At 39.9% G+C, this 24,179-nt stretch overlaps 1 protein-coding gene across 13 annotated transcripts in view; it reads left to right on the top strand.

Annotated features, from left to right (window-relative positions):
- Fhod3 (formin homology 2 domain containing 3) overlaps positions 1 to 24,179 on the top strand; it is a 489,096-nt gene that overhangs the window by 278,466 nt on the left and 186,451 nt on the right. For all 13 annotated transcript variants that reach the window (XM_074069983.1, XM_020174902.2, XM_074069991.1 and 10 more), the window contains one exon: positions 23,373 to 23,467. In XM_074069983.1, coding sequence (XP_073926084.1) covers positions 23,373 to 23,467 — 95 coding nt within the window. The remainder of the gene's footprint in view (positions 1 to 23,372; positions 23,468 to 24,179) is intronic.

Below are 24,179 nucleotides of genomic sequence, written 5' to 3'. Positions count from 1 at the left end.
TCTTCATGGCTGCATAAAATTCCATTGTGTATAGATACCACATTTTCTTAATCCATTCGTCAGTGCTGGGGCATCTTGGCTGTTTCCATAACTTGGCTATTGTGAATAGTGCCGCAATAAACATGGATGTGCAGGTGCCTCTGGAGTAACAGTCTTTTGGGTATATCCCCAAGAGTGGTATTGCTGGATCAAATGGTAGATCGATGTCCAGCTTTTTAAGTAGCCTCCAAATTTTTTTCCAGAGTGGTTGTACTAGTCTACATTCCCACCAACAGTGTAAGAGGGTTCCTTTTTCCCCACATCCTCGCCAGCACCTGTTGTTGGTGGTGTTGCTGATGATGGCTATTCTAACAGGGGTGAGGTGGAATCTTAGCGTGGTTTTAATTTGCATTTCCTTTATTTCTCAGAGTTTTTAAAATGTAGCTGTATATTAAATGCATTCAGATCTATTAATGTATTCCTGTATGTTCCAATTTTTTGGGAAGGCAAAAAATAGAATGGGTGTGTATAATCAGAGATTGATCATTGTTTTTCTCTTTTAAAAGAAATACCATTATTTGTCTTCATTATCCTTCTTTGAATGTCATAAATTTAAAGCCAACTGACACTTTTGGTCACAATAGGAGGGGTTCTGGTTATTATGTATGTGTTTATATTGTTCTACGTTAGGAAATGCAAAAAAAAATCATTAAAAATACATTGAGCAAGGTCCTGGCTGGAACTCAAGTGCTACAGCACCTATATAGCAAGTTTTTTTTTTTTTTTTTATTGAAAAATAGCATTTATTGAGCAGCTGCTCTAGGTCAGCAAGTTTTTTGTATGTTATTTCATTTTTCTTTCATATTGACCCATGACATGAATACTGTTTTCCAGTTTTATGCATGAGAAAGGCAATAACGCTCAGAGAGACTCACTTTCTCTAACACAGCAAGCAAGGGAACCAAAATTCAAAACTACCTCTGCTTGGGAATGATTATACCAGTGGACTTTCCATTACTACATAATGCTGCAGTAGTCATGAGAAAAGAAAAACATCCCCCCCATCTGTGATAGCTTGGATGAAGAAGAAATGAGGATTGAGAGTCTGGAAGAGAGCTTAAAGGACTAGAATGCTGGTGTGAATTCTGCTTTAGGCAACAAGACCATGCAGAGTAGCAAGGCTGGGCTTGAGGGCACTCAGGAATGGTGATGAGTTGGCCACTTGGATGGGTTAATAGTTGGTGCCTCTTCAAATATTTGTTCTTTTTTTTTTTTTTTCATTTTTCTTTTATTATTCATATGTGCATACAAGGCTTGGTTTATTTCTCCCCCCTGCCCCCACCCCCTCCCTTACCACCCACTCCACCCCCTCCCGCTCCCCCCCTCAATACCCAGCAGAAACTATTTTGCCCTTACTTCTAATTTTGTTGTAGAGAGAGTATAAGCAATAATAGGAAGGAACAAGGGGTTTTGCTGGTTGAGATAAGGATAGCTATACAGGGCATTGACTCACATTGATTTCCTGTGCTTGGGTGTTACCTTCTAGGTTAATTCTTTTTAATCTAACCTTTTCTCTAGTTCCTGGTCCCCTTTTCCTATTGGCCTCAGTTGCTTTAAGGTATCTGCTTTAGTTTCTCTGCATTAAGGGCAACAAATGCTAGCTAGTTTTTTAGGTGTCTTACCTATCCTCTCCCCTCCCTTGTGTGCTCTCGCTTTTATCATGTGCTCATAGTCCAATCCCCTTGTTGTGTTTGCCCTTGATCTAATGTCCACATATGAGGGAGAACATACGAGTTTTGGTCTTTTGGGCCAGGCTAACCTCACTCAGAATGATGTTCTCCAATTCCATCCATTTACCAGCGAATGATAACATTTCGTTCTTCTTCATGGCTGCATAAAATTCCATTGTGTATAGATACCACATTTTCTTAATCCATTCGTCAGTGCTGGGGCATCTTGGCTGTTTCCATAACTTGGCTATTGTGAATAGTGCCGCAATAAACATGGATGTGCAGGTGCCTCTGGAGTAACAGTCTTTTGGGTATATCCCCAAGAGTGGTATTGCTGGATCAAATGGTAGATCGATGTCCAGCTTTTTAAGTAGCCTCCAAATTTTTTTCCAGAGTGGTTGTACTAGTCTACATTCCCACCAACAGTGTAAGAGGGTTCCTTTTTCCCCGCATCCTCGCCAACACCTGTTCTTGGTGGTGTTGCTAATGATGGCTATTCTAACTGGGGTGAGGTGGAATCTTAGTGTGGTTTTAATTTGCATTTCCTTTATTGCTAGAGATGGTGAGCATTTTTTCATGTGTTTTCTGGCCATTTGAATTTCTTCTTTTGAGAAAGTTCTGTTTAGTTCACATGCCCATTTCTTTATTGGTTCATTAGTTTTGGGAGAATTTAGTTTTTTAAGTTCCCTGTATATTCTGGTTATCAGTCCTTTGTCTGATGTATAATTGGCAAATATTTTCTCCCACTCTGTGGGTGTTCTCTTCAGTTTAGAGACCATTTCTTTTGATGAACAGAAGCTTTTTGGTTTTATGAGGTCCCATTTATCTATGCTATCTCTTAGTTGCTGTGCTGCTGAGGTTTCATTGAGAAAGTTCTTACCTATACCTACTAACTCCAGAGTATTTCCTACTCTTTCTTGTATCAACTTAAGAGTTTGGGGTCTGATATTAAGATCCTTGATCCATTTTGAGTTAATCTTGGTATAGGGTGATATACATGGATCTAGTTTCAGTTTTTTGCAGACTGCTAACCAGTTTTCCCAGCAGTTTTTGTTGAAGAGGCTGCTATTTTTCCATCGTATATTTTTAGCTCCTTTGTCAAAGATAAGTTGCTTATAGTTGTGTGGCTTCATATCTGGATCCTCTATTCTGTTCCACTGGTCTTCATGTCTGTTTTTGTGCCAGTACCATGCTGTTTTTATTATTATTGCTTTGTAATATAGTTTGAAGTCAGGTATTGTGATACCTCCTGCATTGTTCTTTTGACTGAGTATTGCCTTGGCTATTCGTGGCCTCTTGTGTTTCCATATAAATTTAACAGTAGATTTCTCAATCTCTTTAATGAATGTCATTGGAATTTTGATGGGAATTGCATTAAACATGTAGATTACTTTTGGGAGTATAGACATTTTTACTATGTTGATTCTACCAATCCATGAGCATGGGAGATCTCTCCACTTTCTATAGTCTTCCTCAATGTCTTTCTTCAGAAGTGTATAGTTTTCCTTGTAGAGGTCTTTCACATCTTTTGTTAGGTTTACACCTAGGTATTTGATTTTTTTGAGGCTATTGTAAATGGAATTGTTTTCATACATTCTTTTTCCATTTGCTCATTGTTAGTGTATAGAAATGCTAATGATTTTTCTATGTTGATTTTATATCCTGCTACCTTGCTATAGCTATTGATGATGTCTAGAAGCTTCTGAGTAGAGTTTTTTGGGTCTTTAAGGTATAGGATCATGTCGTCTGCAAATAGGGATATTTTGACAGTTTCTTTACCTATTTGTATTCCTTTTATTCCTTCTTCTTGCCTAATTGCTCTGGCTAGGAATTCCAGTACTATGTTGAATAGGAGTGGAGATAGTGGGCATCCTTGTCTGGTTCCTGATTTTAGAGGGAATGGTTTTAATTTTTCTCCATTAAGTATAATGCTGGCTGTAGGTTTGTCATATATAGCTTTTATAATGTTGAGGAACTTTCCTTCTATTCCTAGTTTTCTTAGAGCTTTTATCATGAAATGATGTTGGATCTTATCAAAGGCTTTTTCTGCATCTATTGAGATGATCAAGTGGTTTTTGTCTTTGCTTCTGTTAATATGGTTTATTACGTTTATTGATTTTCGTATGTTGAACCACCCCTGCATCCCTGGGATGAAGCCTACCTGGTCGTGGTGAATAATCTTTTTGATGTGTTGCTGAATTCGATTTGCCATTATTTTGTTGAGGATTTTTGCATCAATGTTCATTAAGGAGATTGGCCTATAGTTCTCCTTTTTGGAGGTGTCTTTGCCTGGTTTTGGGATAAGTGTAATAGTGGCTTCATAAAATGTGTTTGGCAGTTTTCCTTCCCTTTCTATTTCATGGAACAGTTTAAGGAGTGTTGGTATCAGTTCTTCTTTAAAGGTCTGATAGAATTCAGCAGAGAATCCATCAGGTCCTGGACTTTTCTTTTTGGGGAGACTCTTGATTGCTGCTTCAATTTCATTTTGTGTTATAGGTCTATTCAGGTGATTAATTTCCTCTTGGTTCAGTTTTGGATGATCATATGTATCTAGAAATCTGTCCATTTCTTTTAGATTTTCAAATTTATTTGAATATAGGTTCTCAAAGTAGTCTCTGATGATTTCCTGGACTTCCATGGTGTTTGTTGTTATCTCCCCTTTTGCATTCCTGATTCTACTAATTTGGGTTTTTTCTCTCCTCATTTTAGTCAGGTTTGCCAGGGGTCTATCGATCTTGTTTATTTTTTCAAAGAACCAACTTTTTGTTTCATTAATTCTTTGTATGGTTTTTTTGGTTTCTATTTCGTTGATTTCAGCTCTTATTTTTATTATTTCTCTCCTTCTATTTGTTTTGGGATTTGCTTGTTCTTGTTTTTCTAGGAGTTTGAGATGTATCATTAGGTCATTGATTTGGGATCTTTCAATCTTTTTAATATATGCACTCATGGCTATAAACTTTCCTCTCAAGACTGCCTTAGCTGTGTCCCATAGGTTCCGGTAGGTTGTGTTTTCATTTTCATTGACTTCTAGGAACTTTTTAATTTCCTCTTTTATTGCATCGATGATCCATTCTTCATTAAGTAATGAGTTATTTAGTTTCCAGCTGTTTGCATGTTTTTTGTCTTTACTTTTGTTGTTGAGTTCTACTTTTACTACATTGTGGTCAGATAGTATGCATGGTATTATTTCTATTTTCTTATATTTGCTGAGGCTTGCTTTGTGCCCTAGGATATGATCTATTTTGGAGAAGGTTCCATGGGCTGCTGAGAAGAATGTATATTGTGTAGAGGTTGGATGAAATGTTCTGTAGACATCTACTAGGTCCACTTGATCTATTGCATATTTTAGATCTTGGATTTCTTTATTGAGTTTTTGTTTGGATGACCTATCTATTGATGATAATGGAGTGTTAAAGTCTCCCACAACCACTGTGTTGGCGTTTATATATGCTTTTAGGTCTTTCAGGGTATGTTTGATGAAATTGGGTGCATTGACATTGGGTGCGTACAGATTGATGATTATTATTTCCTTTTGGTCTATTTCCCCTTTTATTAGTATGGAATGTCCTTCTTTATCTCGTTTGATCAATGTAGGTTTGAAGTCTACTTTGTCAGAGATAAGTATTGCTACTCCTGCTTGTTTTCGGGGGCCATTGGCTTGGTAAATCTTCTTCCAGCCTTTCATCGTAAGCATATGCTTATTTCTGTCAGTGAGATGAGTCTCCTGTAAGCAACAAATTGTTGGATCTTCTTTTTTAATCCATTTTGTCAAACGGTGTCTTTTGATGGGTGAATTAAGTCCATTAACATTAAGTGTTAGTACTGATAGGTATGTGGTGATTCCTGCCATTTAGTTATCTTAGTTGTTTGAAGGTTTGATTGTGTGTACCTAACTTGATGTTACTCTCTACTGTCTTGCTTTTTCTTATCCTGTGGTTTGGTGCTGCCTGCCTTTTCATGGTTAAGTTGGGTGTCACTTTCTGTGTGCAGGATCCCTTGCAGAATCTTTTGTAATGGTGGCTTTGTGGTCACATATTGTTTTAGTTTCTGCTTATCATGGAAGACTTTTATTGCTCCATCTATTTTGAATGATAGCTTTGCTGGGTAGAGTATCCTGGGGTTGAAGTTATTTTCATTCAGTGCCCAGAAGATCTCACCCCACGCTCTTCTTGCTTTTAATGTTTCTGTTGAGAAGTCTGCTGTGATTTTGATGGGTTTACCTTTGTATGTTACTTGTTTTTTCTCTCTTGCAGCCTTCAATATTCTTTCCTTAGTTTCTGAACTTGTTGTTTTAATGATGATATGTCGTGGAGTAGTTCTATTTTGATCTGGTCTGTTTGGTGTCCTGGAGGCCTCTTGCATTTGTATGGGAATATCTTTCTCTAGATTTGGGAAATTTTCCGTTATTATTTTGTTGAATATATTACGCATTCCCTTCGCTTGCACCTCTTCTCCTTCTTCGATGCCCATGATTCTCAAGTTTGGTCTTTTGATGGAGTCAGTGAGTTCTTGCATTTTCTTTTCACAGGTCTTGAGTTGTTTAATTAGTAGTTCTTCAGTTTTTCCTTTAATTACCATTTCATCTTCAAGTTCTGAGATTCTGTCTTCTGTTTGTTCTATTCTGCTGGATTGGCCTTCCGTTTTGTTTTGCAGTTCTGTTTCGTTCTTTTTTCTGAGGTTTTCCATATCCTGGCTGTTTTCTTCTTTATTGTTGTCTATTTTTGTCCTGAGTTCATTTATCCATTTATTCATTGTGTTCTCTCTTTCACTTTGGTGTTTATACAGTGCTTCTATGGTTTCCTTTATTTCTTCTTTTGCTTTTTCAAATTCTCTATTTTTATTGTCTTGGAATTTCTTGAGTGTCTCCTGTACATTTTGGTTGACCCTATCCAGTATCATCTCTATAAAATTCTCATTGAGTACTTGTAGTATGTCTTCTTTTAAATTATTCTTGTAGGCTTCATTGGGTCCTTTGGCATAGTTTATCTTCATTTTGTTGGAGTCTGGCTCTGAGTTTCTGTTCTCTTCATTCCCCTCTGGTTCCTGTACTAATTTTTTGCTGTGGGGAAACTGGTTTCCTTGTTTTTTCTGTCTTCCTGTCATTGTCCTTGGTGTTGTTACTGTCCCTGTACTGTGTGTAATTAAGTATTTTCTAGCTTGTAATAATAACAACGGTAATATTGAGAATGGAAGAGTGAGCTGAGATGGAAAGCAAGAAGTTAAAGAAAAGGGGAAAACAAATATACAGACAAGAGGGAGAAAGCAGAACAAGGTATCAGACAAGAGAGTTTCAAAGGTATAAACAGGGAGTGTTAGTGTACTAATCGACAGTAAGCTGAACAGACAATAGAGTGACAGAGAGAGGATTGAAAATCAAAGATAAAAAGAATAAAAAATAAGTATATGAAAGTAATATCTATTTATAAAAATGAATTAAAATAAAATGGAAAATAGAAAATTAAAAAAAACAAAAAAAACCAAAAAACCAAAAAACTTCCAAGTTTATATGCAATGCAATTTCAGTCTTAATAATTTGGATGTCCGTCTCAATCTCCAGTCCTGGAGTTGGTGCCTCAGATGTTGTTCTGTAGTTGTCTCATCAAAGGGGATGCATAAAGTAGAACAAAACTACACTCACACACACACAGAAGAAAAAAAAAAAAGCCCCACCAAGTGTCCCCAGTTCAAATGCAATACAGTTTCAGTAAGTTTTTCGGCTTGCAGGTGTAATTCAGTTGTTCTCTCATCAAAGGTAGGGAGAAAAAGAAAAAAAAGCATCTGGAGGCAGTTCTGAGAGTGGTATCTGCAACTGTGGCTTGCCTGCCTGCTGCTCTCAGCCTGTAGCTGGCGGCGTTATTTATGCAGATCTCTGGGGTGAGCTTAGCACTCACCTGGTCCCACAGGCTTTGTTTGCTCAGAGTTCTCCTGTGCGGGGGAGGGGGTCCTCTGCTACAGGCTTTTCCCTTTCCAAGCACTGGGAAAGGCGACACTGCCCCGCGTTGTCAGGCCTGCGTGTTTATTTACAGTTCACGTGGGAAGTGGGTCTTCCCTCCTCTCACAAGCGTCCCCGCTCCTGGTTGCTGGCGCGCCCCGCTCCCGCCAGAGGCTCTCCGGCCCGCCCGGCTCGTTTATTTACAGTCCCGGGAAGGGTTCCCTTCCCCCAATCTTCAGCGCTCAGGGCGCCCCGCCCTCTTTCCAGCGTCTTAACTGTTCTTATTGCTTAGTACTCAGTTTCTCTTTTTTTCCCGGGTGGAGGTCAGTCTGTCCAGGGGGCTATGCTGCTCTGGCCCAGGCTTGTCTGTGGGGCTACCGCGGTACCGCGAAGCTCACCTGGTCCACGTCTTCCCAAGCCGTATGGGCGCCGGCCCCTGGCGGCCCCGGGGGCCTCCTCAGTTCTCCGTTTAACGTGAAGTGGAGATTCTCTGCGCCGGCTGTAGCCACCATCTTGGAATTCTCTATATAGCAAGTTTAAGACCTTGAGTTCAAACCCTAGTACTGCCAAAAAAAAAAAAAACCCTAAAACAAACAAAACTTAAAAAAAACTATTGAGCAAACTTACTCTAAAGAATTTAGATTTACCTAAATGCTAGATACATGATGACGACACTTCATTTTTAAAATGTCACATTTTAGGTATATATACAGTCACAAAGTCCTCTGAGAAGAAACTAAGGGACTGCCTTGGTCAGGAACACTTACTGTGCTGCATGGAGCTAGGACTGTAACATGATATTTAAGAGTTAAAATTTTGAGGCCAGGTGCCATTGGACCACACCTGTATCATAGCTACTTGGGGTGGAGATTGGGAGGATTTCTGTTCAACGCCAGGAAAAAAGCTTGCAAGACCCCATCTCAACCAATGGCTGGGTGTGGTGCTTTGTCCCTGTCAGCCTCTCAGGGAAGCACAAAAAGAGGCACATGATCTAGGCTGGGCCTGGCAAAAAATGAGACCCTACTTCAAAAATAACCAATGGAAAAAGGACTGGTGACATGGCTCAAGTGGTACAGAGCCCCCATCTAGTAAGCATGAGGCCGTGAGTTCAACTACCAAAAGAAAAAAAATAAAAAAGAATTGAAGTCTTAAAACATTGTCTGTCATAACCTGGACCCACGTACACTTTGTTAAACACCAATGACAAGAACCATTTTCAGCAAGTTGGAGTACGGGGAAAGCAGGCTGGGCTGATGCGGACTTGTGCCACCCATCTCGTCTCATCTCCCATTCTTTATCATTGCCAGGTGTGGAAGATAGTCCTTGGGATATGGGGACTTAGGTTTCTCTTTGTGTTTGGTTTTGTTGTGAAGCAAGTATGGGTTCTGAGCCTGGCTGCCAAAAGCCTGACTTGGAGGAGCCCTAAACAAGCACAGTTGCAGCGATGGTTTAACATGGTCCCATCCCACCCCCCACCCCCAGTGGTCATGATCACTGGTTGCACAAGAAAGTCACGTGTGGAGCATCACAAACACTTATGCCAGTCAAGCCAGTTAGTGCAGGTGAGGCCGAGGGGTGGGAGGTCTGGGGGAGCCATGGCTTGAGGCTTCCAGCACAGTGATTCTCCTCTGTGGCCGGTCTGGGGACCCTGAGCCCAATCAGTGCAGGATATGGCCGCAAGGTGATCTCAGGACATTGGTTTTGCACCCTTTTCAGGGAGCCAGCAGCAAGTGCTTCTGGTCTGTGTCTCAAGATACAGCTCCACAACAGTTGGAAGAAGTTTAGAAAATTTGGAAACTAAGTAGGTTGAGAGTTAAAATTCTAAGTGTGTGTTGAAATCTTAAATAGAAAGTCAGAATCAATGCACTGGAAAATGCTTTCATTGTTAAAATAATGACCAAAGCATATTTCTGATTTTTATAGAGGCTCAATTTATATAGAGTTGTATATTAAGAAGATAAGACAGACATCTTGAAAACCTGGAATTGTAGGTAAAAACGCCTAATAGCAGTGTGCCCCCTAGTGTTATGTACTTCCTATGACATCCCCACAGGGGCCTTGGGGAAATGCTAGAGAAATATGGAACTTGGGTGCTCTGTGTCTCTCAGATGACACATTTGAAGTCAGGTTAATTCGCATAAAAGCATAGGCAAGAACTTTCTGACATCACCAATGTACCGTGCTCACATGTAATCTTACTTCATTCCAATGTGGGATCCAGGTTGGACTGGTCTTGAGTGTTACTATCCTGTAAGGAGTGCTTGCCAGCTGGGTCACCTGCACGTCTTAGACGTAGGAAATTGTAGAGGCGTGATGCACACCAGCTTGTCCCTGGGTCCAAATCCTTTGAGTTTTCCTTACTATACTGTCCTGAAAGCAGAAACCAGAGGCACTGATCATGAGCTTTTTTTGCTTTTGAAGCCCTGGACATTCATCTAGCTTCTGCCAGCTAAGTGTGCTTCATCCAGAAAGGTATGTCTCTTGCTCTTATTTGTGAAACCACCTCTAATTGCTCAGGCTCATACCATGCTTCTCCAGATTTGGGTATTTATGAGCTCCATCCCACTAGCTTGGGCTTGATCGCTGTCTCCAAACCCCATGTCTCTTGCCTCTGTCACTCTGCCATCCAAAGGTGGCTGCCCCATGCGTATGTCTTCCCTAGCAAAAGGAGTTGTATCTGCCACAGTCACTGACCAGTCCCTTGTCACTGAGCCAGGATGCCTCACCAGGTCCCTGTGGGGAAAGCCAGGGTGAAATTGAGCACATGGGAGAAAAGAGAGCCATCCTGTTCACTCAGCCACTGCTGACCCCGTAGAGTTGTTTCTGGTTCATTTCATCTCTGGTTTTGAGACACCTTGGGGAGGCTGCATGCTTCTGCTGGTATTTCATTGGCTTTAAGTCCTAGACGATCATTATAGAGCAGATAATTAAAATGACTGTTGTTCTTTCCATAGAGAAACAAGGAGGCTGCCAAAAATTTCTAGAGGCCCGCAACCTGCTAATATAATAAATTTTCATCATTCCTTTGGTTTCTCTTTATCTAAAGGGTGGAGGGATGTACAAGGGGAAAGATCCAGAGAGGCAGGCCTGTGTAGATGTGATAGAGGCCACCATGGTCTCTATCATGGTAGTGAGGCCATTCCTGTGCTACAGGCTGGCAGGTTTTTTAACCTCTGGGATTTAGACTGCTGCTGGTGGGAAGGTGAATGAATAGACCGGAATCAGATCAGTCTTCCCTGTGGCCTTAGATGGCGGTAGAGGAGGCAGAACACTTACCTGTTTGCCATCCTAATGGGGGCGGAGGGTTGGGAGGGAAGGCTGACCAAAAGGAGCAGCATCAGTGCTCCTATTTTAGGGCCCTTGAGGACTGTCCCTTTGCTGAGAGCTATTGATGACGCTTACAAGTGTAAGCTTGTAAGGTTTCTTTGTTTTAAATTTTATCTTAGGGATTGCTTTTTAAGTAAATGGGCCATTCTAGGGTAGAAAAAGCTTAGTAATTTTTTAAAGAATGCTTTAGGAAATTTGCATTGCAAATACTGCTAAATGTCAGCCTGGAACTCAAAACATTGCCACCTTGTTGGAGCTCTTTTGCTGATTAAATTCTTGTCTCTAGCCTACAATTGGCGGCTTATTCTGCAGTAATTGGTGTTTGAAAGAGTGTTTCTTTGACAGTTGCCCTTGGGGACAGCTGGGCTGGGGCTTGTAACTTAGGGTAGATGATTAAGTGGAAGAAAATAATGATAATGCAGACTCCGAGGTCTTCATTTAGTTCCAAGAATGTCAACATTATCAACCTCTGTTCAGTATTTATGGGAAGGAGGGGCTTTAGTGAACAGTGGAAATTGAAGATCAGCATATCCATTTCAGTGGTAAGAAGAGTGAATTTTAATGACCAAATGAAAAGAAGTTGAAATCCTTTCTTTAAGATGAGTTAATCCTTCCCAGAAGATGAGGTTTAAGTGTTAATAATGTGTATGTGCGTTCCTCTCTGATGTAATGTTGACTTAAAAACTCGATGCAGGTTGTCAGAGCCCCACTCTGTTCTGGTTGAAGAAAACATTGACCTTGCTGGTGTTTAGTGTTGGCCTCCAGGAAAAACTGAAGGTGTTAGCACAACACCCTTATCTTCACTCCCAATGTGCAAGTCCCAGGTCACCTCCACCCAAACCCAGGAAATAGAACCCCAGTAATCACTGCTTATTGCTGAATACTGTTCTGTGGCAGGTAGATTTTCCTTTAATTTTTCATATGATTTGTCTGTTTTGTTTTTTTTTTCTGTGCTTTGGTAGAAATAAATAGGAGTCATTTCCAGTCACATTTTCAAATGGTAGAACTTCTCATACAATGACTATGGAGAGCAGTGTTACTGAACCAGGCCCTTTTCACCAGCCATGCGGTATGCCAGTCACTGAAATGCTGAATTTTGCAAAAGAGAGTCTACTTGTAAGGTGGCCAGATGTGAGGAAGAGAGAGCCCAAAGTCTCAAATTGACCACCCCGAGAATAGGGTTAGAAGAATTTATGGGTTAACAAAACAGAGTGGTCTGAAGCCTGGGAAAAAGGAGATTGGAGGTAAGGAAAAGTGAGACAATGAGTGGGTCCACATGTGTATAATCAAACATCATGGTAGGGTGAATGTTCAGAAAATGGTGGTATTGGTGACTTTAGGAGTAGAATTTTGGCTTTCTGATGTCAAAAGGTCACCCACTGGACACTTGTACAGGCCCAAATGAAGGGTTGGTGGTTTCAACAGTTTGAGATAGACAAAAGTGGCCTCCAAGACCCTGATAAGCAACTTAAGCAACCATTACCACTATGACGTATACACCAGGGGTGTTACCTGTAGCTAACCTAATGGGACTGTGTTCCTTAGCCTGGGACCTTTGAAATTGGTAATGAAAGCAAAGAGCTAAAAAAAAAAGTAAAAGTGGAGGACTGATCCATCCAGTTTTCAAATCTTTCCTTCCTAGGCTTTTATAAAAGAAAACCAAGTCAAGAGTGGGAAGCCAAACAGAAAGGCAAATCACATACTCAGGCTTCACTAAGAATCTTTTGTTACATGGCAGAAACTGTAGGCTCAAATATGCAAATAGATATACTTAATTTAAAAGCCAAAATCTTATATGATATATGGGAAGGGCTAGTTCATGTACAACTTGTAAGATATTTACAGTCATCACAGTGCTTCCTTAGCCCTAAACAGTGTAACTCCCTTATGAACGTGTTACAGAGTTTGAATCTCTGTGCCCACTTAACTGAGTACCGTGACCTTCATTTTGCCATCACATAGAGTGAAAGGACAGAGTGGATGAGAGTTGGTTAAAAGATGAGCCGAGGTAGCAATATTTAAGAGTCTTTGTTTCCAAAGTCAGGTATTTCTGCCAGGAAGGGATTACTCCTTTCTGCTCTTTCCCTGGCATATTTTTGGCATTTTTGGCTGAAGGAAAGGACATGAACAAGCAGGCAAATAAGTAATTTGGGATTATATTCTTATGTGTTTCCAATGTGTAAGAAATTCTTTCTTTAAAAGAGTCAGAACTTGGGTGTAGTTCTAATAGAACACTTGCCTAACATACACAATTTTTTTAAATTAAAAAAATGACCCCTACCCTTGGCTCATAGAATTAATATATACTTTCTATTTAAATGCAAGGCATTATATAACTGATTAAGCATTGATAGGCTTGGACTCAAAGTTCCAAGATGGCAGCAAATGCTCACAGACAAAGGAGCCTGGTTACTCTGGGCAAGAGGCCAAAAGGCCAGCAGGTTGGTTGGAGGCATGAGAAGTCTGGTGTCCTGTCTTGAGGTAAGAGGGAGACAGAGCTTTGTCCAACTTAGACTGGTGTGTTTAACACTTTGGAAAATTCAATGGTTACAAGATCTATTATGGATTTTAAAAAAGGGTGGAGGTCAAAGGAGACCAGCTGGGACCAGCAGATCTTGTCATCTTGGAGCAACACCAGAAGCTAGACCTGTGGCCATAGTAGAAGGAAGAGAAGGTGAATTCAAGGTCTGTTTCAGAGCAAAAGAAATGTGGGAATTTGGTGACTCACTAGAGGTGAAGGATGAGGAAAAGGAAGGGGTCTGAAGTAATTAATTCCAAACTTTTTTAGTTGAAGACTTGCAGGAAAAATCATATTTATTTATGATACGATAAAAATAAGAACAATCCTTCCCTTAATACATGCAAAGTACTTTATTTCCTATCCTGTTTTATTTAATGCAAACAATACATTGCTGGTTCAGACTCACTAAACTGATCTCACCTCTCATTAGTGATGTTTGAAGTTCAGGTGTAGAATGGGCTCTAACTGAAGTCTGGGTGGTTGAGTGCTGTGTTGTATTCACAGGGCCCCTCAGGACTCCTGAAGGAGGCAGGGTGGGGAGTGTCCAGTGTGAAGTGGAGAACAGTCAGAACTCCTCAGTGCTACTTCCTGGCAAAGCTGCTAGGAGTGATCTATGGTCTATGTCAGGCTTCCTGTGAAGAGCTCCTTGAAGCATAGGGTCTCCAGCTTCTAAATAGAAAGGAAAAGGGAACGAAGACAGAGTGAGGAAAGGAAAAAGAAGAGAAAGGAAGAAGAAAGGATTGAAAAATACAGGCTTAGACTGACAAGGCAGGATTCAGAGTGGACCCCAGCCAGAGGACTTGTGCCCTGCAGACCACCTTCCACTTTGCTGCATAGGTTCTTTTTCAAAGGACAGAGCAGGGAGGAGTTCCACTTCTGGGTGAGATGGAATAAACACGTGCATACTGTCTATCCCACTGAAGGTACAAGTTACACCTGGGGAGAAATGTATGCAGCAACTATTTGAGGACTCAAAAGAAAATGCTAGCAGGGAAATTGAGGGAGACTAGAATTTGGAATGGCATGGAACTCATGGTCTGGACCAAATCAGCCTGAAACCTGGCAGAGGGCATTGGTATGCACAGAGAAATTACCAGATAAAGCACCTGCTTCTGGTTTGTATAGGAGGAAAGCATTGCTGAACACTCCAACACCCATGTTTCTTTCTCTTCTCTTCTGAATTATCTTGTACCTCTGCTCCCAGGCAATCCCCAGGTGAGACCAGCTAAGGGAACAGCAGGGGCTTGCAGTTACCTAAAACTCTGAGAGAGGGGGTAGTAAATTTCCACCATCATTGGGAGGAACGGTGGTCATGAGAGGAGGAAGAATGAATTCCGGTTGTAGTTTAGCTTTCTTCTCTGTAGTACTACGTGGTCCAAGATACGGAAGAGTCCCAGAGAACAAGTGACTGAGCAGGATAAATAATATTCCAGCTTTCTGGCTAAAATACTAAAAAGGGGAGCCTCAGAGGTCCTGAAACTATCAGGGAGCCAGTGGAGAAACTAGTGCTCAGGCACTGGCCCTCCAGCTTTGTCCAAATCTCTGGGCTCCCCACAAGCTGTGCTTGCAGGAATACATGCCCTACACAGCATTCTAAAGACCCCAAGAATCATATAGGTAGATCATGGCCTAGGGCCCACACTGGCCACTGTGTGGTACTCATACAGGACTGGCCCAAATGGCACAGCACAAGCTTTGAAAACTGAGCCAGATTTGGAACCATAGCCCATAGGAGGTAGGTCAGAACTTGTGGCTCAAACTGAACTAGGTCAGTTGTCTGCTTAAACAAAAATGCCATCATTTTCCATAATACTTAAACAAATGCCAGAGTTTCATAACATAATTTTCTTTTCAAAATTATCCAGGATATGAGCCAACATTATTTGGCATGCAATAAACTAGGAAAATCTCAACTTGCATGGAAAGGCCAAATCAACAGAGTCCAATGCCAACGTGATACAGATGCTGGACTTGTAAAGTCTTTAAAGCAGCTATTATATAAATGCTTGAGGAAATAGTAGTGAGCACCTCTGAAATGAATAGAAAGGCTCAGCAAAGAAACAGAAGATTAAAAAGAAGAACCCAATGGAAAAGTTAGAAATGGAAAATATAATAAACAAAATAAAAAGCTCACTAGATGTGTTCAGTCGTAGATTGGAAATCATAGACCTAAATCCAAACAGAACAGTAATTTAATTAAATGGAGCTGTTCTAATCATAGTAGTTTAAAGACAGAGATTATCATGCTGATTAAACAGCATAAGACCCAACTAAATAACTCCAAGGAAACTCACCTTAATAATAATGCTATGGGTAGATTAAAAGCAAAAGGATGCAGAGAATTTGAACTGGTCGCTGGGTGGCTCATGTCTGAAATCCTAGCTACTCAGGAGGCAGAGATCTGGAGAACAGTTTGAAGCCAGCTTGGGCAAATAGTTCGTGAGACCCTATCACAATAAAACCTATAACAAAAAAAGGCTGGTGGAATGACTCAAGGTGTAGGCCCTGAGTTCAAGCCCCAGCCCCAGTATTGAGGGGGTGGGGGGGAGAGGGAAGGGGCACAGGGGGTGGGGGCAGGGGGTAGAATTGACCCAAGCCTTGTATGCACATATGAATAATAAAACAATAAAATAAAATAAAAGTGGAAAAGCAAAGTGGACCATTGGGGGAAAAAAAAGGATACAGAAATAAAAACCATGCAAACAATAATCACAAGAAAACTGAAGTGGCTGTTAATATGAGAATGTAGACTTAGAGCAAAGAAAATAATGAGAGGTAAAGAAACATCTTAATGACAAAAGGGTCAGCTCACCCAGAAAACCAGAGCTTCAAAATACATCAAGCAAAAACTGGAAGAACTGAAATAAGTAGAAAAATCCTGTTTCAGTTGGAGACTTCAGCACTTTTTCAGCACTTGGTAATCAGTAGAACTTAAGGCTGTGGAGGAATGGAGCAGCACTGTCAACCAACTAGCTCTAGTTGATATTTTTAGAGCACTCCTCCCAACTGCAGCATAAAGCACTCACAAGATAAATTCTATCTTGGGTCATAGAACAAACCATACAAATGTGAAAGAATTGAAATCATATGATCTGTTTACTAACTATAATAGAATTAAGCTAAACCAATAACAGAAGGATAAATAGGAATAGGTCCAAGCACTTAGAAATTAACACACTTCAAAATAATCCATGTGTTGAAGAGGAATTCTCAAGGGTAATTAGAAACTATTTGGTACTAAGTGAAAATGACAATATAACACGTAAAAAAATTTGTGGGATCCAATGCATGGAAGAAAACTTATAACATCACATGTTTATATTAGGAAAAGAAGAAAACCATAATATGAACACCAACTCCAATTTAAGAAACAAGAGTAAGAAAGTAGTAGAAAGGAAATAATGAGAGTAAGAATTAATAAAGTTGAAAACCAAGAAAAGTCAATGCAGCCCAAAGGTTGTTCTTTGAAAAGAAAAACAAAATTGACCAACAAGAATGAAAAGTAAAAGGGGAGACAATAATTGTTAACATTAAAACTTACAGTCATTAAATGAATAAGAGAATACTATGAAAAACTCTAAGAACTAAAATTGACGCCTTAGAAACTCCTTAAGTGGACCCATTTCTTATGAATCACAACCAACCAAAACTCACCCAAGATGGAAGAGATAACCTAACTAGCTATATTATAAATATTAGTAAAGATAACTGTTAAAGAAACTTTATTTGCAGTTAATAATCTTCTCAATGAGGAATCTCTAGACCCAGATGGTTTCCTGGCAAGTTCTACCAAACATTTTAAAACAAAATAAAACCAAAAAAAAATTAACCTAGAAGGTAACACACACGCACAGGAAATCAATGTGAGTCAATGCCCTGTATAGCTATCCTTATCTCAACCAGCAAAAACCCTTGTTCCTTCCTATTATTGCTTATACTCTCTCTACAACAAAATTAGAAATAAGGGCAAAATAATTTCTGCTGGGTATCGAGGTGTTGGGGGGGAGAGGGAGGGGGTGGAGTGGGTGGTAAGGGAGGGGGTGGGGGCAGGGGGGAGAAATGACCCAAGCCTTGTATGCACATATGAATAATAAAAGAAAAAAAAACAAAATAAAACCAATTTTGCACAGTCTCTTCCTGAAAATAGAGGAAGGAATGCTTCCCAACTTGTTTCTTGAGGCCACTCTTACCATGATATGAAAACCATACAGATAGGATATTTGTCATGAACAAAGATGCAAAACTCCTTAACCAACTATTAATCCAGCAATGTATGAAAAGAATCCCTAAGGGGATGTAAGGTTCATTCAATATCTGAAATGCAGTCAGTGTATCCCATCATGTCAACAGTCTGAAGAAAAACCACGCAATGAGTGAATTGATATAGAAAAAGCATTTGACAAAATTCATCATCTATGCATGATCAAAAAGCTCTTAGCAAATTAGAAATTGGAAGAAACTTTCTCATTTTGGTTAAAAGCAATTTATAAAAGCCTCCATCTAACATTGTAATTAATGGTAAAAGATGAAGTGTTTTCCCCTTAATATTGAGAACAAGGCAGGAGTGTTCACTCTCATCACTGCTATGAAATATGACACTGAAAGTATTAGCTGGTGCGATAAGGTATGGTAGGGAAGGGAGAAATAAAATTGTTCTCGTTCACGGAGAGAATTATTGTCCATGTGGAAAATGCAGGCAGATCTATAAAAACAAGGTAACAAACTGAAATCTAGAATTCATAAGTTCAACAGTGTTACTGGAATTCAAGCCCAATCCACAAAAATCAATTTTATTTCTATAAGCTAATAATGAACAACTGGGAATAGAACATTTAAAAATACTATTTACAATAGCTTCCAAGGACATCAATTTAGAAAACAAAACCAGAAAACATGTACCAGATCTATAGTTGAAAACTGGAAAACACCGACAAAAGCAATCAGATCTAAATACATAGATTTATGGATTAGAAGACTCAACATCATAGAGATGTTGGTTTTCTTAAAATTTACCTATAAGTGCAATTCTAGTAACAGGAGGATTTTTGTTGTTAATTTAGACAAAAGGCAAAAGAGCAAAAATATCTGAATGAATCGGTTTTTTTTGGAAGTACCTGGTTTGAACTCAGAGCCTTATGTTTGTTAGGCAGGACTTGTACCCTGTTTTGCTGTAGGTGTCTTTCAGGTAGGGTCTTGACTTTTGCTCAGGTGGCCTGAGACAGTGCTCCTCCTACTTCTGCCTCCTATGTAGCTGGGATTACAGGCGTACACATCACCACACCTGGCTTGATCTTTGGGATAAGGTCTAATTAACTTTGCCCCAACTGGCCTTGATCTGCAGTTTTTCTATCTCTGCCTCCAAGTGGTTGGAATTACAGGCATTAGTCACCATGCCCAGCTCAACCAAAACAATCTTGAAAAGGATGAGAAAATACCTGTCTAATTTGGAAACTTAATTATAAAGCCATGGTAATTCAGATAATGGGGCATTGGCACAGCGTTAGATAGGTCAATGGAGCAGAAACAGACCTGCACTAACGCAGTGGATGAACTTTTGGCAAATGTGTGAAAGCAATGAAAAAGAGAGAGGATGTCTCTTAAGAAAATGGTGTTAGCCCATGTTTATTGCGGCACTATTCACAATAGCCAAGTTATGGAAACAGCCAAGATGCCCCACCACTGACGAATGGATTAAGAAAATGTGGTATCTATACACAATGGAATTTTATGCAGCCATGACGAAGAATGAAATGTTATCATTCACTGGTAAATGGATGGAATTGGAGAACATCATTCTGAGGGAGGTTAGCCTGGCCCAAAAGACCAAAAATCGTATGTTCTCCCTCATATGTGGACATTAGATCAAGGGCAAACACAAGAAGGGGATTGGACTTTGAGCACATGATAAAAGCGAGAGCACACAAGTAAGGGGTGAGGATAGGTAAGACACCTAAAAAATTAGCTAGCATTTGTTGCCCTCAACGCAGAAAAACTAAAGCAGATACCTTAAAGCAACTGAGGCCAATAGGAGAAGGGGACCAGGAACTAGAGAAAAGGTTAGTTTAAGAAGAATAAACCTAGAAGGTAATACCCACGCACAGGAAATCGATGTGAGTCAATGCCCTGTATAGCTATCCTTATCTCAATCAGCAAAAACCCTTGTCCTTTCCTGTTATTGCTTATACTCTCTCTACAACAAAATTAGAAATAAGGACAATATAGTTTCTGCTGGGTATTGAGGGGGGGAGGGGGAGGGGGCGGAGTGGGTGGTAAGGGAGGGAGTGGGGGCAGGGGGGAGAAATGAACCAAGCCTTGTATGCATATATGAATAATAAAAGAAAAAGGAAAAAAAAATGTAGGGGAAAATCGTGGTGGTTTGGGGTTAGGTGAGGCGCCCTTTGGTGCTACACAGTGACCAGCATCTGAGGTTAGTGGTGGGGAAGGATTTGCTGTCCGGCTTTGAGTCTTGGAGACCTGTTCAGAATGTGTTTCTGTTCAACACATGACTGACCGTGGACCTAACTGAGGTAGTTCACAGGGTTAGTCACTGTTCTAACTCAGTTCCTACAACGCCCCTTCAGTGTTACTCTCTCATTTTGGAGATCCAAAAAAGCTCACAGAAAAATGAATAAATATGCTGAGGGTGAATTCCATCAGTGGTGAAACAAGAGTGTCCCCAGGCTGCCTCTCCTTGACCTGTGGTGTCACCTGCCACAGATCACAGAACCCTGTTCTGACTGTCTCAGCCTCCTCCACCCTCTTGAAAACCACTGATTTTCATGGCTCTTGCGGTCTGTGCATGTGTGTTTCCAGGGCATCTACTTTCTTTCTGAGAGCTTTATTCTCAGACCTACCTTCACACTGATGATCTTTGCTGTGGAAACCTTGGTATGAACCCACTTGAGTCTCTCTAGCGCCATCTTGTGTCTGAAGTGGGTTTTGCAGGAAGACGGCCTCTGGTACAAAAGATTTAGGAAGATTGCCTGAGATACAAAGGATTTAGTAGTGGGCAAGCTTTGCGTTACCAAAGTACTATGCCCAACCGGGGTGATCGGGAACTTGAATGTCATTAGACATGAACTTAGAGATATCTTCCAATAATGGAGGGAATTCTTGGAGGGAAACAGATCAAGTTAGAGTGTAAATCTTCATTTGCCTTCCTGGGCCTTCCTTCCCTCAGTGACAGAAGCCTTGAGAAGTTAGGATGGAGATGAAGATGTCATTCCAGGCCTCTCAGTCTTAAAGGGGATTGTTCCCTCCCCTCCCCCCACCCCCCACACAGAGGCTGCTGCTTCCAGAAGGCTGAAGAATCCTATTCTCTCTCTTCACAGTGTCCTCAGGCTGATTTAGTGGAAGATGGTAAACTGAGCCCCAGGATGGGCTTCTGCCACAATGGACTCAGCAGGAAAAGGGCTATAGGTCACAATCCCCTTCTCAGGATGTATGCCTCTTTGGCCTGGGAGGGGAGGAAGGAAGAAAAGGGAAAAGTGAGGCAGAATGGGTGGTAGTTTTAGACGACTTCTAGAAAGTAGGGACTAGGCTGGTGGAGTGGCTCAAGTGGTTAGAGTGGCTCAAGTGGTTAGAGTGCATGCCTAGAAAGTAGGGACTGGTATTTCTGAAGGAGCGTGGGGTGGACTAGTCAAAAATTCTAAAAACAAAAGCATCCAGAACCTTTTGTTATTCAGTAATATATATATATATATATATATATATATATATACATACTTTGCTTTTCTATTACAGCAATAATGATGTTTATACTGGAAAACTGGGGAAATGAAATGAAATAGGAAAAAATATGTCCAGATAAGAAATAATCACAATGCTTAATATTTTGTAAACTTGTTTTCTTTTCTTCTTTACTTGTGATGCTGGGCATTGAACCCAGCGCCTCGTGCATGCTAGGCAAGCACTGTACCACTGAGCCACCTTCCTGTCCCCAAAGTTGCTTTCTTTCTGTATGCATGAAGATTTGGGTGTTTTATTGAATTAGTGATACTTACAATCTTATACCTGTCTTTCAATAGTTTTATCAAAACCACTTTATAGGTTAGGACACAGCCTTGGTGAATTACCAAGGAGGTTAAGTTGCAGCATCACAAAAGGTATTTAGGTATTCGTTATTGTTTCAGTGTCATTCATGACACTTCACTGAACATCTTTGTTTCCTTCCTTTTGGTTTTTCCCTTTCTTTTTTGAAACTTAGAGTTGTCTCCTTGAGATAGGTTCCCCAAATCACACTGACTGGGAAAGCAATTAAGGAGGACTCAGTTTCTTAGTACAGACACCTAGGAGCACCCCTTTCCGGCCCTGGTTATTAGTGGTCTCTGCCACTTGGTAGGGATGGAGTTTTGGACACATTCCTTCATCTCAGAGCCTCAGTCTGTTGTCTATCAATTGGGGGTAATAATAACCTATGGGGCTGTTGTATTAATAACAAAGAGCTTGGCACAGTGAGCACTAAATGAATGCTAACTGTTTTTAAAGCAATTTCAGCACAAAGTAGCCTTATTATAACAGGGTTTCTGCCATTGGGCCCTTTCATCACTAATGTATAAAAGTTTGTGGGTTATTGTAATGTCACCTGTCCTCTCTTTTATGGACTTAAATAAGCATCATTAAAAAATATTTCCAGTGTGTCACAATTAACTAGATTATGAGTCTATTGTTTCCACATACACACTATACTGTGTGAATAATATGTCCAAATAATTTTTGAGTTTTTACATACTTTCAGATGCATAGTTTCTCTTGTTATTCAGTCTTTTGTTGGAGTGGGTAATGAATTTTCTAATACACACATACAGTTTTATACTTAGAATTACTGCATGCTTGTGTTTTACAATCAATGATACTCATTTATATTATTTCCTACAATCTACGTGTAAACTTTGTGTATGTGTAATGCATAACAAAGAACGAAAGAACATCTATCAATGTATCAAAAATAATTATCCTCAAATTATGGTATTGTAAATGACTTTCATTTTACTCTTCTGTATTTTCCATTTTGCTAAAATGAGATGCCCTACTGCTACTAGCAAAAACAAAAAGTTGCCTGAAACATGTCAATGCCATACAAATTAATTATGGGTGAAATATGATTTAGGAGGTTAGACATGATTTAAGGAAACATCTGATTGTGTATTATCTACAGCCCAGATTATTTTGAGGAAAATTTATTTAGTTAACAGAGCTGAAAAAAATGGAATTAATATTTGTTTAAAAAGTTTAATATGGTGTACATTGCCTTTTTGGAGAAAAATGACAATATGTGGTGACTATGCTTTAAATTAAGAATTTAAGACTTGCAATGTTAAAGATTTTTTCATGTCTGACATTTTAAATCAGAAAATCTTTAAAGGAATTACAAATAATATTTAAGTGCATGTTTATTACTTCTATAAAGGAATAAAATTGTGTTAGGTCAGGATGGTTCCATAGTGTCTGGGACCTGCTGATCACTGGGCGAGTCACTGAGTAGGTTACTTTTAGAAACATCACATGTCCTCTTTGTTCTATTGGGAGGCCACAATCCACACACCAGCTCAGGAGTATCTTTGCTCTGTCTGGGGCCACACACCTACAAAGGTGGGAAAACATGCATTTACACATCAAGGCACAAAGAAACAAGAGTCACTGGATTTATTGCCTCAATTGTATCGTCCAAGTGCCAGGAATAGTCTGGGTTTCTTTTGGTGTGGTCACCACTTTGTCTCTGAAATGAGAATTAGCTGATTGCAGAGCTCAGTACACATTTTCAGAATTGGTTCCTAATGTACTGCATACTTAATGCCTGAAAATTGTAATCAACATTGTGATCATTAAAAATAATATTTATATATAAATCCTTAATGTTGCCTTTTTCTCTTCTTTTCTATAGCTTTGGGCCAGATTATGTTGTATGTGGATGGGATGAATGGAGTAGTGAACCACAATGAAACTATTCAGTGGCTATACTCTCTTGTTGGGTCAAAGGTAAGAGAAAGTTATGTTTGAACATTTTGCTCAGTTTGCAAATCATATACTTCTCTTTATTATCCTCTCCAAGATGTTTTTTGCAAAAACAAATCCTATTCATGTTCAAGTTCTGTTCAGTATAAATGCGGACTACTACTTCACAGATTTTAGATGTACTTAAATTGCAAAGAGCTTACGAAATTTTCATGCACTTCTATTTTTTCTTCTCTTATACCTTTGTCACTTTTGGTTTTAATGCTTAGCTAAAACATTGTACCATAAAAATAGTATCTAATATATGTTCTTATGTATTAAGGTACATATGCACGTTTCCATGGTGTGCATATGTATATATGCATATTCTTTATATGGATGAAAGAATTTGAGATTGTCTTTCAACCCTACCATCAATTATAAAAGTAACCAACAATTATTTAAAGATCCACCAGGTACCATGCTAGGTGTTTTACAAACATTTAATCCTCATGGATCACTATCAGGTAAATAATATTATCCTGTCTCATTTTGTAGTTGGGGAAATAGTGTGGGATTATGAAACTCTTGTTAATTTCCCTATGTAGCTTGGCATAATCCACCCAGAGATGGCCTTGGCTGTGAGATCCTCACAACCCATGGAAGTGCTGCAAAAAAGCAAAACTACTCTATCACTTGGGGTGTGCCAGAGCTTGGCATAGCTGTGGTATGGTCCTCTCTGGGTTTTGTGGCAGGG

The sequence above is a fragment of the Castor canadensis genome, chromosome 4 (assembly GCF_047511655.1).
Source record: "Castor canadensis chromosome 4, mCasCan1.hap1v2, whole genome shotgun sequence".
Taxonomy (NCBI): domain Eukaryota; kingdom Metazoa; phylum Chordata; class Mammalia; order Rodentia; family Castoridae; genus Castor; species Castor canadensis.
The sequence above is the reverse complement of the archived record's forward strand: the minus strand, read 5'-3'. Positions and strand labels throughout refer to the sequence as shown.